At 38.3% G+C, this 21241-nt stretch overlaps 1 protein-coding gene across 1 annotated transcript; it reads left to right on the forward strand.

Moving 5' to 3' along the window:
- Positions 12502-16556, forward strand: LOC8072775 (fatty acyl-CoA reductase 1). Its single transcript, XM_002449071.2, has 10 exons — positions 12502-12730; positions 12847-12950; positions 14079-14278; positions 14364-14464; positions 14604-14796; positions 14948-15109; positions 15282-15363; positions 15539-15835; positions 15937-16064; positions 16170-16556. Exons 1-10 carry the CDS (start codon positions 12637-12639, stop codon positions 16348-16350), a joined length of 1542 nt encoding a protein of 513 aa, XP_002449116.1. The 5' UTR covers positions 12502-12636; the 3' UTR covers positions 16351-16556.

Below are 21241 nucleotides of genomic sequence, written 5' to 3' on the forward strand. Positions count from 1 at the left end.
ACAAGTATGAATACATACACAATGTAGTTTATTGAAGATGAGAGTAACTACACGTACGTGTAGAAAGGAAATTCCATATATATATATATATATATATATATATATATATATATATATATATATATATATATATATATATATATATATATATATATATATATATATATATATATATATATATATATATATATATATATATATATATATATATATATATATATATATATATATATATATATATATATATATATATATATATATATATATATATATATATATATATATATATATATATATATATATATATATATATATATATATATATATGTGTGTGTGTGTGTGTGTGTGTGTGTGTGTGTGTGTCTGTGTGTGTGTATGAAATGTTTGTGTAGGTGGAATGCAAAAAACAAACAAAAAATTTAAATTTTCTGCCGAGGGCCCTCACCATAACCCTCGGCAAAGATTGGGTCTTTGCCGAGGGCTCTTACTCTAGCCCTTGGTAAAGATTGGGTCTTTGCCGAGGGCCCTCACTGTAACCCTCGATAAAAAATGGGTCTTCGCCAAGGGCCCTCACTGTAGCCCTCATCATAGCTCTTGGCAAAGATTTTTTGGAAAAAATTCTGCATAATTTCTTTACCGAGGGCCATAGGTGGAGGCCCTCGGCAAAGACTTTTTCTTTGCCAAGGGCTCGTAGACTGCCCTCGACAAAGACACCGTCCAAGGGAACGGCTCTGTGCCGTTGCTTTTCTCTACTGAGGGCCCAGATGGCCCTCGGCAAAGGTTTTGTTGAGTGCTCGATAAAGGACCCTCGGCAAAGACCCTCTTTGCCGACTCAAAATTCTCCGAGTGCTCTTTGCCGAGGGCCGCTCTCGGCAAAGCCTTTGTTGAGGGTTTATGGGCCTTTGCTGAGGGCTTCGGGCCTCGGCAAAGTGGTGGCGTCCAGTAGTGATACTCGATTATCTCGCCATGCAAAGTGTCCACATCAGCATCTACTAACACATCAAACTAACACATGTCATTATGTCTTCATTCAAGCTATTCACATTAGCAAACCACATCATTTATTAACATATATTGTTGCATTACCAACACCATACCTATACATCTTCTGATGATTAATATTCTAACTTATTTATATTCTTTCTTCATACCCGTAGCAACGCGCGGAAAATCCTCCTACTATATAGAATAGGCAACCATTGCTATCTACATCACTATTAAAGTATCTCACTGTTGGATCTAGAAAAAGTGTTACCACTGTTGGGTTCACAAAATAACTAGCAGTACAAGTTAATTTGACTGTTTTATTGCTGACTGACAAGGGCCATCTTACCCAAAAGTTTAACTAATTGCATTTATTAACCCCGGGTGCTCCCGTCTACTCCTCCCTTTCTCATATATGATGTTGACCACTAACCTCTCTGTCCCTTCTCTCTGATCTCTTTCTCCCCCCTCTCCTTCCCATCCTTCTCCCTCTCTAGAACCAACATGGATGCACCTCTGTCTCTTCCATCCGACCTCTTCCTCTCCCTTCTCTCTTCCTCTCCTAGAGATGATGCGAGGCAGGGCAGGGGCAGACCGTGTGTGCTTGTGTTCAATGTGTGTGTGTGTGTGTGTGTTGATAGCATTATATACTTAGAATTTTAATTTTAACCTTGGCGGGAAAACAATACAGAGGCAGGTAGAAATAGATCTACCTCCACAAAAAGTGTTCTCAGATGTGGCTAAAGTTTCCAGCTTCCTATGTTAAAAGTCCTTTTAGTAGCCTTTCCGTGATGTGGCTAATGTATTTTGTATCGACAGGAAGAAATTTTCGATATCTATTTCTTTCGTACGTTAATAAATTCATGAATAAGTTCCGCCGCATCTCTTACCATTCTGTACATAGGTTCGAGTATGTATATAAATATTAATGCTTGTTACATGGATAATAGTATCTTGAAAATTCTCACAAAACCTCAAAACAAAGTATATTATATGTGTGGCTTTAGGTCTATTCCTTGCAGACATATACTAGTATGTATCACGTATCCACTTGAGTGTCTGTGGCAAGATTCACCATCAACAATATATAGAAATAGTTAAGTCATGGGTATTTATTGCAAGCGACAGTGACTATACCAATATAGATTGCAATGTTTTTTCATAGACGAATTCACTCAAAGACATCCTCGTTCCATCTAGGAATATATACATTCACATTGGTTATGTACTGTAAGTTAAATCCAAGAGTTTGCCTACGTACCATATACATTACCACTGGTGTGTCTTTACACCATTTCTCAATAGATCTAGAGTCAATCATGATAAGCGTCTTCTTCTGTTGATCGAAAATATTAAGTATATTTTTTCTAATGTGTAGCCATAGCAAAAGAAATTGCAAATATAGTAGCGATTATACCGCAGGAGCCATTTCTTTCCCATGTGTCTTGGCCGTTGGATTAGAGTAAGGTGAGAGAAGGCTTAGCATAAATCTAGATAGTTTATTTTAGAGATGTTGTTTTTTTATGTACAATTTTCTAGGTGGATAGCTGAGCTGCTTCTCGGTGGGGGGTTGATGAGTTTAGCAATAAAAAGGATGGTGAATTATTATATTGCCCGGAATACATTATGACAACATCTATTAATGCAAATCAAACAAAATAACAATATATCAATGCCAAGCTCCACGAGACAGAAAGACCCACCAACATGAGTGAGAACATCATATGTGGATGGCTCAGTAGTCAGCTTCTTCTCCTCACCAACAAATAAAGTACTCCCTCATTTTAAGAATCTTGAAAAGTCATAGAACCTCAAATTTAACCAAATTTATATGATAATATAATAATATTTATGATACTAACTAAGTAGGGAACATATCTAGTGCAAACCACAACCTCCGTGAAAACCTGTGCAAACCATGGCAAAAAAGTTGTATAAATTCATCAAAAAATCACACATGTAGATGATTTGATAATACACAACATTGTAAAATATCTTGTCCAAACTCAACTTTGTTTGTGAGATATAAAAATAACAAATTTCAAGCCAGAAAGGGATCCACAGAATTTGCTAGAAATTTGTTATTTTTATATCTCACAAATGAATTCGAGTTTGGATAAGATATTTGGCAAGGTTGTGTATCATCATATCATCTACATGTGTGATTTTTTTGGTAAATTTAGATGATTTTTTTGCCATGGTTTGCACATGTTTTCACGGAAGTTGTGGTTTGCACTAGATATGTTCCCAACTAAGTATCATTAGGTTCTTCATATTAGTTATATTTTTATAGTAATATCTATTTGATGTCATAAGTCTTTCTATTTTTTCTATAATGTTGCTTAAACCTGAGATGTTTTGACTCTCTAAGATTCTTAGAATGACTTATAAATTGGGATGGAGGGAGTAATTACCAACTTGAGCTAGCTGCTGCTTCAGCAAACCAGGATAGTCAAACATATGTTGCTTTTCCTCACAGAACAGACAGTTCATCGAACATGCTGTGGGCAGCATGCTCTTGTAGCAACAAATCAATGGCACCCGTGCCCAACATCAGGTCACCTGGTGACTGTAGCAGATCAGAGCGGCCCACCACCATCTCTGCGCGGCTTGCAGATGAATCCAACCCTTGAGAGGTGCTTTGTTGCTGAAGAAGATCCTGAAATCCCTGCAGCCACACGTCGGAATTTTGGGAAGATAAATCTCTACTTTCACTGCCTCCGTCTCAAAAAGATTATTCATCTTATTCAAAAAATTTCTATAAATTATAAAATAAATAAATAATTATTAAAATATACTTAATGATAAAATAAATCATAACAAAAAATGGTATTTACATAAAATTTTTGAATACGGTGGATGGTCAAATAAGATGTAAGTAAAAAAATAATATTTATTTTTTTGAGACGGAGTATATGATATGATATTCTAGCTATTTACTGCTGCCGTACGCCGGTAGCCGGATTAAGGTCTTATTTAGTTTGCGAAATTTTTTCATTGACTATTGTAATACTTTCGTTTGTATTTAATAATTATTATTCAATCATAGACTAATTAAACTTAAAAAATTTGTGTCCCAAATTATAGGCAATTTGTGCAAGTTGGGATCTAAAGCGCACATGCATATTCGGATCCGTTATCCGTTTCACATGCGCAGACCACACATGCATATTCCGATCCGATCTCTGCGCATGCGCAGACGATAAAATATAATAATATAGATTTATTTAGTGGTAATAACCAATATATGTATTCTCCTTAGGCCTATTTAGATTGGAGATGAAAAAATTTTGGGTGTGACATCGGATGTGTCGTAAAGATGTCGGGAGAGGTTTTTAGAAACTAATAAAAAAACAAATTACATAGCTCGTCTGAGAACTGACAAATCTATTAAGCATAATTAATCTGTCATTAGCACATATGGGTTACTGTAGCACTTAAGGCTAATCATGGACTATCTAGGCTTAAAAGATTCGTCTCGCGATTTTCAACCAAACTGTGTAATTAATTTTTTTTATCTACATTTAATGTTTCATGTATGTGTCCAAAGATTCGATGGGATGGATGAAAATTTTTTAGGTGGGGAACTAAACAGGCCTTGTTCAGTTGGCAAAATTTTGAGATTTTGGACACTGTAGCACTTTCATTTATATTTGACAAATATTGTCCAATCATAGATTAATTAGGCTCAAAAGATTCGTCTCACAAATTATAGGTAAACTGTATAATTATTTTTTGTTTTCGTCTATATTTAATACTTCATGCATGTGCCGCAAGATTCGATGTGACGGAGAATCTAAAATTTTTGGCAAATCTTTTTAGGAACTAAACAAGGCCTTATTTTAAATTATAAGATGTGGGCTGTGTTTTTACTATATATTTAGATATACACCATATCTAAATATATAATAAAAGCAATTTATGTAGAAAAACTAAAATGTCCTAAAATTTAGAATAGAAGAAATATTAGTGTATATTGAGGCACTTACTATATAGTGACTTCGTCGATCTCAATCTCAAAAGGTATATATGTTGTCAAAGTCGGTGCTGGTAGTGGTACGGTGAACGTATAGTGTGCATCAATATAATATTGAAAAATGACATTTTAATGTTGTAACCATACAACCTCAAATAACTACATCTGAATTACTGTCTTCATTCTAAATTATAGTTTTATTTTGGTATCCTAAAACATATTTTAACTTTCATCAATTTATAGAAAAATGCATAACATCAATCCTATTTTATTAGATCTTCCATAATATATATTTTGAAAAGATTATTTTTATTTAAATTTGTAGATGTCAATGCATTATTCTAAAACTTAGTTAAAGTTAGAGAAATTTGACTTAGAACAAAGGCAAAGTGAATTTTAGGGTAATCGGAGGGGAGAAGCACTCCCCACCTACTTTGATTCACACTAACTCAACTATACGCGATGGGTCCTGCTGTGCGTGGCTCCACCCATGCCTAAGCCTACACAAGAGAAGGAGAAGAAGGTGGCTAGGATTCTAGGGAGGAGCTCACCGGTGCCAGAGACGAGGACAATGTCGATGTTAGGGTTTCAGCGGATTAGGGAATCTATTCCTGGTGGGCTTAGAAGGAGGATTTGGTGGGCGAGACGGGGGCAGGGAGTCGAGTGGAGCTTGCTGGTGCCCTAGGATTAGGGTGGGTGGGGTCGAAGGGTGCAATGGGGTGGGAGGTGAGTGGCCTATCAAGGCGGCGGGAGCTGCCGGCCACCAGTGGTTGGGGCAAGGGTGGTAGAGGAGGGGCGCAGGAGGAAGAAGAAAATTGGGGAGCCGCCAGGAAGAAAAGGTGGAGCCGAGTCGTGTGCTCCCAAAGCGCGTTACTAGTAGCACGATATTAGGATCCTAGTCGATTGCATTGGAGCAACAAAAGCATGTTGGCCAGTTACATTTGATAAAGTACATTGAGAGGGGGTAACACAGTTTGTTGTAGGGATTAATTCATAATTAAGAAAACTACATTACACCAATGGCAGGGACAGATCTAGTGGTGGAGCCCCCCTGAAAGCCTTAGTTTGGTTTTGGATAATTGATGAAACCCTAGTACTAACCTCTATGCTAAGTATGTGTAGACTTAATGAGGTTGATACATGCCAAGTGATGGAGCAAGAGACGATCATGGTGATAATGGTGATGACCACAAGATGATCAAGTGCTCAACTTGGAAAAGAAGAAAGAGAAAAACAAAAGCCTATGGAAATCAAGACAAAGGTATTGGTTAGGGTTTTGGTTTTGGTGATCAAGACACCATAGAGGGTGTGATCACATTTAGGATAGATAGCCGTACTATAAAGAGGGGAATTCTTTGGCTAAGCGGTTATCAAGTGCCACTAGGTGTCATTGTTCATGTGCATGCATTTGGAACCTAGTGAGCTAACTTAACTCCTTCAAATAAAATGATTGTGAAAATGCTAACACACATGCACATGTTGGTTTACACATTGTGGTGTTGGCACACTTTAAGAAGGAGGTGGAGTTTGAAGTATAGAGAGAGGATGGGTTCCTCTCTCCCTCCCGCCGAGCTTGCGATGCGGGATTCGGCGCTTTTGAGGAAATGAAGTGCATATTTTCTATTGCACCGGTGGGAACTTTGGAGAAGTCGCGGGAGTGCTCACCGAACGCTAGTCCAGAAGCACCGGACACTGTGCCTGTGCGTTCGGTGTGCAGGCAGCCTGGCTCGGTTAGGGTTAGGCAACGGACGCAGTTTGGAGCGTCCGGTGGTGCGAGTCCGGTGACCTGAGCGTTTTGCAGAGCTCTCTGAGTTTAAGTCCGGTGAGCACCGGACGCAGCTTGGAGCGTCCGGTGGTGTGCATCCGGTGACCTCGCGTGTTGCAGACCTCTCTATGTTTAAGACCGGTGTGCACCGGACACGTCCGGTGCCAACTTGCTCAGCGTCTGGTGCACTACAGGTGGCCGTTAGACTCTGACATGAGAGTTTCAAAAGGCTACACGTGGCTGACGTTGGAGCACCGGACGCAGGGGCTGAGCGTCCGGTGCCCCTTTAAGAGCGTCCGGTGACCCCGAGTTTTGCCCAGTGAAAGAGCCAACAGCTCTATTTGTTTGAGGGGCTATATATACGTGTTTGGCCGGCTTGGGGCTTACACTCTTGGCATTCTTGACTACTAGACATCCTTGTGAGCCTAAGCAAACACCTTCCACTCATCTCCTTCATAGATTAAACATCTTTGTGAGATTGGGAGTGATTCCAAGTGCTTTTGCTTGAGTGATTGCACTAGTGGCACTTGGGAATCGATTTGGCTGCGGTTTTCTTGTTACTCTTGGTGGTTGCCGCCACCTAGACGGCTTGGAGCAGCGGAGGAGGATTGGCACGAGTTGGTGATTGTTCGTGGCCACCTCCCGGTGATTGTGAGAGGTTTTGTACCTTCCCCGGCGGAGAGCCGAAAGATAACTCTAGTGGATTGCTCGTGTCGTTGAGTTAACTCACTTGTGGGTAGGTTCTTGTGGTGTCCTAGTGAGGACGAGGTTCGTGCTACACCTCTTAGCCACCGAACCACCAAGTGTTGGTCGACACAACGGGGACGTAGCGTGCCGGCAAGCACGTGAACCTCGGGAGAAAATCGTGTGTCTCCATTGTGATTGTACTTTGGATTTCTCCCGGTGATTGGACTTTATATTATTGATTGGTTCATCCCCTCTACGCGGTGGTATAAAGTTCAAACCATCTCTCTTACTTTCTTGCAAACTAGAGTAGCTTACATACTTGTATAGAAACTTTAGGTAGCTCTCTAGTGTAAGTAGAGACATAGCTCTTGTGTGCCTAGTGATCATATCAACTAGAATTGTTGGATAGGTGGCTTGCAAACACCTCTTTAGAGCTAGAGCAAAAAGCTTCGCTTTGTTATTTACTAACCACTTGCTCTAGTATTTTTGTAGAAGTTTTAAATAGGATATTCACCCCCCTCTAGCCATATTAGAACCTTTCAACCCCCCCCCAAGCCTCCTAGGATTGTTGGCTATAGATGCACCTTGAGGAGAGGTTAAAGGTACCTCGAGATTAAAGAAGGCCCCCTAGCATTTATTATGGATCCGTCCCTGACCAATGGGTAGTTAGAGCATCTCCAAGAGATTAGCCAAAAATGCTAGCCAAATTTACTGATTTAGCTACTCTCTAAAATAGATTTGATAAAAAATATAATATTACTCCAACAGACTCTACAAAAGAATGGCTAGTGAGGTAGGCTATCCAAAAGTAGAGAGCAAATATGGTGGGAGAAGAGCTACTAAATTTGAAGAGCCATTTACAGAGTCTGTCGGAGACGTTTTTCCTTCAATAATAGCCAATATACCTTTAGAAAATGATTTGGCTAGTCTCTTGTAGATGCTCATATCCCGATAAGCAATAGGCAAGCGAAACTTTACTAAAATCCAAAGTCTTAAGTGGGTTTAAAAATTAAAACCCTAAAATTATCTACTATCAAATACTCGTGTTATGTATTGAAAAAAAACATGACGCTGAAACGTAAATAAATTGTCCATCTTTCATCATAATTTGAAACGTTTGGACAAAATTAGTTGATGGTTGATGAGCATCTCCAAGAGTTTGGTCTTATTTATTTGCTGAACTAATAAATCTAGCAAGTTAATAAAAGAAATAGAAACTTTAGATATTGTTCTTCTCCCACAGTAATCTATAATAACTTTCTAAAATTAAAATTATATAGTAGGGTCCTTATCTATTTATGTTTATTTATTTTTTAGATAATTTTTTTATTTGATTTATTTATTAGAGCTGACCATGTCTTTCACTTCATAGGGAGAATTTTTTTATTTTTAAATCCTTTTTATTCAATATTTTAATAATAATTGCTCATAAAAATAATTTGCGGATTTGACCCTTCTGGTCACGCCAACGACGCAGACATGACCAAATTATGTTGGTGTGTCACATGTATCGGCATAGCAACATACAACATGTTGGATAGCGTTTCTGACGTGGAAAATAGTGTCACGCCACTCCTACTAGCATGACAGTATTATTATGACGCGCCACCGAGAGTGATGTGATAAGACAAAATCTTTCAAAAATCATAACTGTTTGATACTATGTCAGATGAAGATATAATTTATATAAAAATTGTAGTTTTCAATGAGCTCTATAATTCATAGTTTTAAGCTTTTTCAGCGGAGGACGTTAACATGTTTAAAAAAATAATATAAAATTTCAGGAGCATAATAACTGTGTACCAGTGCTTGTCGTATTAGAAAAATAATTACTTTTTTATATGTTATCAAATGAAGATACATTTTATATGAAAGTCGTAGCTCTCAATGAGATCTACAACTTTGTAGTTTTAAGTTTTTTATTTGAGAATGTTAATATGCTCAAAGAAATAATATAATTTTTTAGAATCGTAATAACCTTGTACTAACATTTGTCGAATTAGAAAAATAATATCGTTGTTGTATGGTGTCAAATTTGGAGCTTTTAATGAAGTCTATAACTTTCATATAAAAAGTATTTTTATGTGGCATCAAATAAGAAATATACGATCTTTTCTAAAAAGATAACCTTTGATACACGGTTAATATGATGCTAAAACATTAGATTACCTTTTGGAGTATTAACAAGCTCAAATATGAAGACTTAAAACTATAAATTTGTATATCTCACAACGGGCTATAACTTTGATATAAAGGATACCTTCATTTGACACCTTACAAAAACAATATTATTTTTCTAATTCGACAAAACTATACTTGTAAAATATTACATTTTTTTAGCATCTTAATATCCTCTAATGAAAAACTCAAACTATAAAGTTCTAGATCTCATTGAGAGCTATAATATTCATTTAAAAAGTATCTTTATTTTGACAAAATACAAAAAAGTTATTAGTTTTCTAACAAGACAAGCACTAGTACGTGGTTATTATGCTCCTGATTTTTTTTACAACTTAACATACTCAAATGAAAGAAAACTCAAAACTACAAAGTTATAGATCTCATCGAGAGTTATAATTTTTATATAAATTTTATCTTCATCCAACGTAGAGTTATGATTTTTAAATAGATGTCACGTCACTCCCGGGACGGGAGGGAACAATAATGTCACGCGAACCAGAATGGTGTGACAACATTTTTCACATCGTCTAACGTGCCGTATGTTGCCGCGCCAATGTACGTGGTGTGACAACATTATTTGGTCGCTCCATCTGGCGCGGGTCAACTCCACAAATTATTTTTAGAAGTGATTATTGTTAAAATATTAAATTAAAAATTAAAAAATGGAAAAAAAACTCCCTTTCAGAGTGACCACCACCGTCGTACACCACGTTTGTCGTCCCTTTTTGTAGTCTCAGGGTCAGGCGTCACTTTTTGGAGTTGGAGTCTCAGGGTCACGTAGGCATTGTTGCTATGCTTCAAGACAAAGACCAGGCGAAGGCTGATAGTATAACTTTTTATAAATCTAATTATTTAAAGTTTATATTAAAATAGTTAAAATTTATTTATCTAATTATTAATCAAAGTTTTTAAAGTTTAAATCTTGATATGTGTATACCAAATAGATCGGAGGAACTTTCAAAACCGGTCAAATAACCCCCTCGAGTGGTTTTGGAGGGTGGTTTAGTCTTATTCTTTTTTATTTATTTTTGCTGAATCTTTGAAAAATCATAACAAATCATAAAAAAAATCATAAAATGAAAATTTTAATTTTGTTGGACTCCTGATGAGTTGATCTACACGGTGAATATATAATATGGTATACTTTAGTACCAAGTTTTGTTGTACCTTTAAATCTATGTTTTTCTGTAATTAATTTGATTAATTCATATATGCAGTTCCTGTGGTCCAATTGTGGTAAAATTTTTATGGTAGGCTCAATATTATATGCTTGAACTATGGTAAAAATTTCATACTCATTGGATCATGTATAACTTAGTTACAGATAAAGCATAGATTTAACAATAATAAAGCTAAATAAATTGATAACTAAGTTATACGTGATCCACTAGGTACGAAACTTTTACCATAGTTCAAGCATACAATAATGAGCTCACCATAAAAATTTCACCATAATTGGATCATAGGAACTGCATATATGAATTATTCGATTTAATTACAGAAAAACATAGATTTAAAGCTACAACAAAAACTTTATACTATAGTATACCATATTATATATTCACTGTGTAGATCTACTCATCAGAAGTCCAACAAAATTGAAATTTTCATTTTTATGATTTTTCTATAATTTATTATGATTTTTCAAAGATTTAGCGGAAATAAATAAAAAAGAAAAAGATAAAACCACCATCCAAAACCACTCTAGGGGGTTATTTGACCGGTTTTGAAAGTTCAGGGGGTAGAATATCCGGTTTTATAGTTCAGAGGGTGAAGTAGTCCACCCTTAATAGTTTGGGGGGTTATGTAGACTTTTTCCTAACAAAAAAAATATCTCTTGTGCGAGAAGCACCATGAAAATAGGTAATGAAAGAGAAATAGGGAGTTATCTTCACTTTGCAAACTTAAGTTGATGAGAAGGATATTTGATAACTTTTAAATTTTAAGGAACTCTTTTATCAAACTGTCGGACAAGACTTCTTTCTCATTTTGCTAAAAATAAAAATAGAGAGTTGTTTTACCAGACTCTTGGAAATGCTCCGTGACATCCAACTTAATACTTGAACACTTTTATATTATTGTATTTGTTCTATTGTACGCATCACAATAATGGTTCTCCAGTAAATAATGCACTATTATGCAAACATTTTAGTAGCACACAAAACCAAAGGCATACACGTACTTGAACCCTAACTCCCAATGTTCTATAATAAAAGCAAAAGAAGGAACGTAGCTTCTCGAGAACCATCATATCTGGTCCTTGAGATACAATCCCAAACAAGAAAAAACTAAAGAGAAACGACACAAGTGTTCCCATTGGGTGACCTGCATGGAACATGCAAGATGGGCAGCTCACCTAAATTTTGTCATGCACTCATGGGATGGCACCATATATTTCACACTATGTCCAAATTTCTGAAAGCAATCGATCACCATGTGCCACTATATATAGTATATATTATATGATCATTGAGCACTCACATGGAAATCAATTCTCCACTGAAAAGTCATAGCTGAAAGTATTATTCGCTGTATATGATCATTGAGCACTCACATGGAAATCAATTCTCCACTAAAAAGTCATAGCTGAAAGTATTATTCGCTGATTTATTGTGAGAGCAACACTGTTAGCTGGCAGAAAAGTACGGCTTATAAGAGAAACGAACGGGGCCTTATGTCAATAAAAGTGGTTGATGAAGTGAAAAAATTGACCGTCGACAGTCCAAAAAATTGACCGATTTTGAATTAAACCTCAGTCAACAACAGTTAAACAGTATAGCTAGCTAATCAGCTTGAAAGCGCTCACCAACGAAGGACGCTTTGCTTTGTCCATAATTAATTAGATCCTCTATTTGTTTACTACAGCAACCATCCTGCAGGTTCCTGCTGCCCACGCTGAAAGTCTGAAACACGTCTCTCTCTGCTTCGCGCCTATAAATACATGGTCTGAGGATATTGATCCCAAAGCTAACAGAGCATAGTAAATCTCATCAGAAACTCTTAGATATATAGACCGACACGGACCACACTTGCACATTCCAAGATGATCGGTGATGAAGTGGATTCAGATGTTGTTGTACGCTACTTCAGAGGCAAGAGCATCCTGATCACTGGTTCAACTGGCTTCCTGGGGAAAGGTACGGTACCTCTCTTCTTCATGCATGAATGAATGAACTCGTTCAGATAGTACTCTTTCAGGGTGTCTGCACAATGCATGGCTGGCTGATCATCTCCATCTCTTGTCTCTTCGTAGTGCTTGTGGAGAAGATACTGAGGGTTCAGCCGGACGTCAAGAAGATCTTCCTCCTTATTCGAGCCGCCGATGTCGAGTCTGCGAAGCAGAGGGTCGAGACCGAGGTGAAAACAAAATATACTTCTTCTGTTCTTCCTTCCATCTCTTTTTCTGAAGTTGCTTGTATCCAGTGATCCTGTCTGAATCTGAACTTTTCTCCATGACAAGCAAATATATATGTTGCTGGAAACCGTTTCTCCATACAAGGACAGACGATTTTTCTTTTTTGAAAAGGTCGGCAAGAGCTTTGCTGAAATAATATATTAGTAGGACAAAGGAAAAATATACAGAAAGGTTGTGTACCGGAAGCAAAAAAAAAAAGTTGATGGAAAAAAGTTGCTCCGACAACAGAGGAAAATCGTGCATGAATCTTTTAAGTATGCAAATTTGATGTCCTCTCTATCTTTACCACTGTGCTCGTGCATATCTTGCAATGAGCATCTCATGCCAGATGCATGCACACCCAAATCTTGCTCACCCAATATTAATAAAGGAAACAAGAGTACATCACCACCCACATTTGTTCTTTTATCTGAAGAGCAATTAAACTATTTGTTTGGTAGCTATGTCTAGCCATCCACTAGCCTTAATTATCACCCACTCAGCAAAATATGCCCTCCAATCCGACTTCAATATAATATGGCCTGTTGTACAGCAGAAGTACGTGACTGTGTGGCTATACTGTGCAGTAACCATCAACAACATGATGACAAGAACAATACTCAAATATGTTTTTTTTCCCTTGAGAAAATCTGTGACGAAAGCAGAAAAGATCCCTTTAGTATATAGAAGAAGACAGTGACTGGTCCCAAGAGGTGGTAGTTGCGGCAAAAGCTTTTCAGAAATGAATATATGGTAGTTGCGGCAAAAGCTTTTCAGAGGGGGATCGAGTTCTGAACAAGTGGAGCGAAAATCTGAAAGTAATCTTGCATGGCGCAACTCTGCAGGTTTGATGAGTCAGAATGTTCCCTGATGGATTTGCTAGCTGCATTCAATCTGAAATATGTTTTCATCTGACAAAACTAGTGGCAAATGCATAGGTGATTGAATGTTTGAAGCAAGACTTACAGTGCTATATATTACATACCTAATAACTGTTGCGTTTCACTAATAATATCAGTCTTATGGTAATCTTTCTAAGCAAACTCTGTTTTATTTAACGAAATATGCAAACTCCGTTTCATTATCGCTAGGTGACAGGAAGGGAGATCTTCCAAATTTTGAAAAACAAGCATGGTAATGGGTTTGAAGGTTTCATCCAAGAAAAAATATGCCCTTTACCAGGAGACGTCATGTATGAGAACTTGGGCCTAGGCCCTGCCAAACTGAGAGAAGTATGCAAAGAAATAGACATCATTGTCAATGGAGCTGCAACTACAAATTTCTACGAAAGGTCTGAGCTTATTTCTGTTAACAAATTATTTCCGATGGCATGAATATTGTGGAAATATTTGTTCAGTTATCTGACCAAACTGCAGGTATGATGTGGCTTTCGACACAAATGTCATGGGAGCCAAACACATTTGTGAGTTTGCAAAAAGGTGCAGTAAACTCAAGATGCTGCTACATGTTTCAACAGGTAGGAAGCAACAATCCTGTGTTCCATGTGTGGCCAAATCTGGACCATCCATTTTCTTCAATTAAGGGGCACAATATAAGTAACAACTAAAATAACTGTCAGCAATCTGAATCCATATAATGGTAACACTTTCGAGCAGCTTATGTAGCCGGTGAACAAGAAGGGGTAGTGCTAGAGAAGCCATTCCGTTTGGGTGAAACCCTGAGGGAAGGCACGCACCTGGACATCGAATCCGAACTAAATCTGATAAAAGAGACCAGGAGAGAACTGAAAGCCAACTGTTCTTCGGAAAAGGTTGAGAGAAGAACCATGAAGGATCTTGGCCTCAAGAGGTGAGTGAAAACTAACTCATTACTACAAAGCAAAAGTACATTTGTCCTGTTTACGCATCTAAATTAATTTGCTGCTACCTACTACTAATACGTACTGTCCAAATAATTAATCACAAAGCACATGACATGTCTCTGTCAATGATCGATGAAGGGCAAGGGAGTTTGGGTGGCCAAACACCTATGTGTTCACCAAAGCCATGGGGGAGATGCTGCTGGGACACCTTCGAGGAGATCTCCCAGTCGTCATCGTCCGGCCGAGCATCATAACCAGCATCCTGAACGAGCCGTTGCCTGGATGGATGGAAGGGATCAGGTAGGTGACCTAACAGGACAAGAAAATAATTCACCAGATGTGCAGACATGCTTCCAATAATTCTCCATTGGTTTCTTCATGGCACCAACCAGCAAACAGTCAGCAGTGTATATATGCAGAGTGAATGAAAAACAAATTCCATGATCATGGTTGGTTGGCTTCAATTTTGCAGGACAATTGACTCGTTCATCATCGGCTACGCGAAGCAGGCTCTGTCAATCTTCTTAGTTGACCTCGAGTTGATAATGGACGTGGTGAGTCTCCGTTTCCGATCGAGCGCAGCCGCAGCATCAAATTTAAACAAATTATCTATCAAGAAGCAAACCAACAACCAGTTTTATCAAAAAGAAGAAAAAAAAAAGAGAAACGAAGCAAATTAACCAACAAGGACGCACCACGCACGCACGTATTCTGATCGATTTCTGACAGATTCCGGGGGACATGGTGGTGAACGCCATGATGGTGGCCATGGCGGCGCACTCGGAGGAGCAGGCGCAGCAACTGAGCATCTACCACCTGACGTCGTCGGTGCGGCACCCGGCGCCGTACGCCGTCCTCGCGGAGTGCGGCCACCGCTACTTCCTCCACAATCCACTGATGAGGTCCGGGTCCGGGTCCGGCGGCAAGAACAGCGGCGAGCCCGTGCGGCCTGCCAGGATGCGCTTCTTCCGCACGCTCCCCAGGTTCCGCGCCTACATGGCCGTCAAGTTCAGGCTTCCCCGCGAGGTCGCTATTAGTATTACTCTGCTCAAATTCATTGACCAGTTTGTACGTATAATCGAGCGAATGTTCTTGATTAATTCTGCATGGTGATCATCACTTATCAGATCCTTCGCCTGCTCAACATCGCCCTGTGCGGCGCGTTCTCCCGGCGCTACGACGAGCTCAGCAGGAAGTACAGATACGTCATGCATATTGCAGAGCTGTACGCGCCATACGCCTTGTTCAAAGGATGGTAAGAAATCAACCGATCAAAGCCGGTTTTCCTCCTCCTTATTTTTTTTGCATTTTTGGATGGTCGCGCGCTCACTGTTTCTTGCAATTTTTTTTTTATGTGAAGCTTTGATGACTCCAACACGGAGAGGCTGAGGGTGGCGATGGCGAACAACAACAACAACAACAATAATAACGGGCAAGACAGGAAATATGATGAGTTTGGTTTTGATCCCAAGTGCATAGACTGGGACGACTACTTCTACAGGGTTCACATCCCCGGTGTTGTCAAGTACCTGTGGGATTAGCTGAGAGAGAGAGACGTATCTCATGTGTTTTAATACATACACGAGTATGTTGTCGGTGTGTGAGGTGTGTTGTGCTGGAAATGTTGCAGATTCTTTTTTTTTTTGAATCATTGGGTATACTTTATTGATAAAAAATGGTTACATCATTTGCTAGAAACTGAACAATAAAACCAGGGGGATCATCGTCCCAAATACAATTATCTCTAGAGATCATAGCTGTCTAGCTAGCTCATTCTTTCTCTAGCATTCTTGTTCAGTCATCCTCGTTCAGTGGCTATAAGGAAAGCCAGTCATTAGATTTGTCACGTCTAGATTCTTTTTTTGAGAATGATGGTACAGGTTTCCTTTGGTCTTATGCCACCAAAAGGTGTCTTTACTTATGTTAGGAGCTTGGTTTTGCATAGGGTGAACAAAGAAAAAAAACTTAATGAACCAACTTTTGGTTGAGGGAGGACTCAGCACTCAGGTACACTTTTTTTTTAACTTGGCTGATTCATTACTCAACTGACAAATTGCCAGCAACGAAGGACTCGATCTCTTCAATCAGACCTGTCACACCACAAAATTTTTAATTGTGGGTTGTGCATAGAAAACACTAATTAAAATAAATATTTTGATATTTGGATAAAATTTCTAATGTCAGTTTAAAAAAAATATTGTCAATTAGTTATATGAAATATATCATTCTTTAAATTTTTCTAAATTTAATTTGATGGGTTTTTGCTTGATATGATGTGATGTCATGCGTGTTTGTTATTTGACTTTGTGTTGTAAGTGGGTAGAGTTTTAGAACATGCTTAGTAAGTCATTGATCTGTATCCTACGTGTCTCTATCTTTTTCTATAATCAAGCCTCCTCCCTCTTGATCTTAATCTTTTTATCTGGAGTTTTTCATATCTTCTTACTCTACTCTAAATCATTCCTTTGAGTTCATCTTCCATCAATCGACCTATTAAAAACTTCTCAGAATTTTTCTACCTTCTTGAATTTCTCGCCTTTCTATGAGCATAATCTAATTTTTAGATGTTCCAAAACATCTTCCATGAGCACCAGATACTTTATTAAGCTTCGTCGGTGTTCGATCTATCTATAAAAATTATCCAAAATTTCTTTTGAGGATGCAGGGTATTTTTCTCATGGCTTAAATACTAATTCTTGATTTTTCTAGGATTATTTTTAGACATGATCAAGGTTTATCATTTTCTCTCTATCGTTGACACTTATCATTCTTTTCCTTTTATTTATTTCTCCTTTTTGTTCCTTGGGCAAATGTGCTTTGACGTGAGATGACAGTTTAGGAAGCCAGTAACTAGGCCAATTCCATCTCCCTGCTTTCACGAGTCCAACTCGTAATCAGTCTTGCTGCCCGGCCCCTTTCCTTTGTTATCTGCTCGCCAGGCCCCAAGGTTACCTCTTGTTTATTACCTTGTGGTCTGCAAGGAAACTTGAACCCACGTCAAGCCCTAACTGACATACACATCCGCCGCCGCCGCCGCAGCTAGCCTCCATGCTCGGCTCCTACGCCAACGCAACCATCGCCCGATCTCGCTGAAACCATGAAGGCCGGAGGAATCGTCCAGTTGACCATGTCCTGCCAATGCAACCTAGATGTAGTTGACCACATTTATCGATCACATATACACGCATGGCGCCGACGTGAAGCTGCTCGGAGGTTTATCCCGGCTTGCCTCCGTGATCCCGGTGGTGTGTGCTGTTCGTCTCCATCCAGGCCATGCAAAATCAACTTTTCAATATCTACTAAGCACCACGACGCCTGTATCCACTGAAGCAAGCTGCCAGGTCTTCCGTACACCCTTTGTCAATGTTCGATCTTCCTTGCTGGGAATATGTGAGCCACTTAGCATCCTATGAAGGTACATGTCTTATGTATCTGACTCGAATTGCTCTTTCTTGCCTATTGTATCTCCTTCCTGCTAGTTCTCACGTGCTTTTGATTCAGTTCTTCCCATCAGGAAAAACTAGCATCTGTGCCTGTTGCCTGACCAAGCTGCTGGCCTGCTCTCAAAACAATAGCACTTTGGCTGCCATCAACCTTCTGGTGTCAAGAGCTCTCTGATACTTTGCCGTAAGACAAATCTACAAAGGCCATCACTCGTCACGTGCTAAGGTTTCTTCTGTTTCATCATCTTAAATCCTTTCAAGTACATTGAGGTTGGGTGATGTAATTAACGTGTTTTTGCCATCGATCATGTGATATGTTTGTAAATTTTATAAACAATATATTTAATTTAATTAATATTTGCGTGCATCTGGCTTAAGAATTAAAAGCAATATAACTTTAGAGTCCACCTTTTATATGTCGAGTGTTAACTTGGTTAATGAAAAAAATATATGTATTTAATTTGTAACCTGCTTAGTCTAAACACGTTTCAAACATAAAACTAGTTCCCTAATTTAAAAGCCCTATAGGTATATACTTCGCTATTTTATAATCAAATATTAATATGACTAATTGCAAACATTAATATGCTTTTAAACTATGAGTTTGCTTAGTTGAGACACGTATATTAAATTCATGCATAAGCTCATATGTTAATGTATTCTTTTGCTAAATGAAGTTTAACTTGCTTAAAGTATACCAATAATGTTTATAAATAAAACATGAAGAATAATTTTAAGCCTGACTTCCAATTTAATATATGATTACTGGTCTGGAATAATATTATTCACATGATTTTGGTACTTAAAATAAATTAAGCATGTAGGCTTTTATAATATAAACTCTCGGTAGTCGTTTCAGTGTTTCATGTGTTCTCGTGACCATGTCTTCTCTTGGGTGGTCTATTGTTCTTAGTTGCTTTTATTTGTTGTTTGTATGTTTGCCTTTGTGTGGTGCTTGCTACGAGTAGATGAGATCCGTTTATGGGTGCTGAAGATCCGAAGGTGATGACTGAAAGCTGACGATGCGAGAATTAAGGAAGTATTCAAGGCAAGTATAACTTGGGATCATCCTTGTTACCTATACACTTTTAATCATATGTATGTGTCCACCTTGATGACCTTAGCAAAATCATAGATGGTTGTTATCCTGAATTCCTTGTTACCTATTTGGATATGCATTTGGGTAGTTCTTGCTAGTGCTTGATTATTAATCCATGATCTTGTGACATGAATATTTGAATATACAATAAACAATAAAATAAGCTTTCTAGCAACTTGAATAGAAAGGGTGGAAAGAACTCTGGCTTTTGCTAGATTGATCTTGACCCTCCATAAGGACTTATCCCTTGGCAAAAGCTGGGACAACTCGTACAACCATGAGGGCTATATGGCTCTGGCTTTAGCTCAGTATGAAGACCTTTTCTAGCTTGTTAGAGGTTATTACCCGAAAGGGCGCTAGAGGGGCTGAACCGACACGGGTATAGTGCGAGCCCCTATCCCTATGTGTATAGGCTGCGCGTCATTGTGCCATTCGGAAGGGGGTATCTATATCTGCTCGCGAAGGAAACCTTGCGGCCCTAACATGTTAGACGAACTTTTGAAAGGCTTCATAGTGATCCCTGCCGACCTCCCTAGGAAGGGGGTTAAGAGACTAGCTACCTCGGGCGAAAGGGTAAATCATGACTCATGGGTAAAGATGTACAACCTCTGCAGAGTGTTAAATCTGGTATACTAGCCGTGCCCACAGATACGGACGGCCCGGAAAACTGACGGAATAGATGGACACAGATGAACATGATTAATGATGATAAATGATGGTTTATTATGTTGTTTATATGTTTATTCTTAATTCTTGTATATATTGATCATGTGGTTATGGGATTATTTATGCTACCTTGATATTTGCTATCCAATGATTAAATATGCTATTCACTTTAAAAGCTAAATGCAGTCAAACTAAACCCTTGGTTATACTTGTTGAGTACGATATGTGCTCACTCTTGCTATTTTCCACCACTCCAGTCCACTAGAAAGAGTTGATTAGAAGGATGGAGTCATGAAGAATGTTCTCAGGATACAAGAAGTGCTAGGCATATGTTACCCCAGTCAACCGTCCCTGTGAAGATTGAGCTTGAAGATTAGTTTTTGCGTTACGATTCTCTGATGTAAGTATTATTTATAAGTATGTTTCCGCTATATAATATTGTTTTTGATATTATTGCTTCTGTTGTTGTATGTGTGGACTTTCTGGGCACACATATGGCTAGTCTGGTTTTGTTCTTTGAAACCGGGTGTGACAAGACCCCCTTGGGGCCTTGTTTAGTTCACCCCAAAAACTAAAAACTTTTCATGATTTCCTGTTACATCGGATCTTGCGGCACATGTATGAAGCATTAAATATAGACGAAAATAAAAACTAATTGCACAGTTTACCTGTAAATCACGAGATGAATTTTTAAGCCCAGTTACTCCATAATTGGACAATGTTTGTCAAATAAAAACGAAAGTGCTACAGTTCCGAAAACTAAAAAGTTTTCGAAACTAAACAAGGCCCTGGTCCTGTATCATAAATTTGTTTCATTATAGCCTGCTAATAGAGGCAAGTGCTTGGCTATAAGCCAAGTGATTAGAGCCAAGTTATACAATAAGTTGTCTCATGCTTGTCTCTAAAATACCTTCTCTTTCCTATTCCTTCTCACAACACTTGTTATTTGGGCCCACCACTATCTATGCATCCGTGCCCAGCTTGGTGTTTACATAAGAGTCAAGCTATCATCTCTCTCCTCTCTTCTCTCCTCCACATCACCATTAGCTTGGCTATAAGCCCATTATTGTAACTGCTCTAATGCCCATATTACTCGCCACATGAATACCTTATAAGAGCGCTCCCAATGCTAGAAACTACATATAGTTTCTATATTTATTAATTTCTATAGACACTATATGTAGAAACTGTGGTCCCAATGGATAGTTTCTATACAATAATTTT

The sequence above is a fragment of the Sorghum bicolor genome, chromosome 5 (genome assembly GCF_000003195.3).
Source record: "Sorghum bicolor cultivar BTx623 chromosome 5, Sorghum_bicolor_NCBIv3, whole genome shotgun sequence".
In the NCBI taxonomy this organism is placed as follows: Eukaryota; Viridiplantae; Streptophyta; class Magnoliopsida; order Poales; family Poaceae; genus Sorghum; species Sorghum bicolor.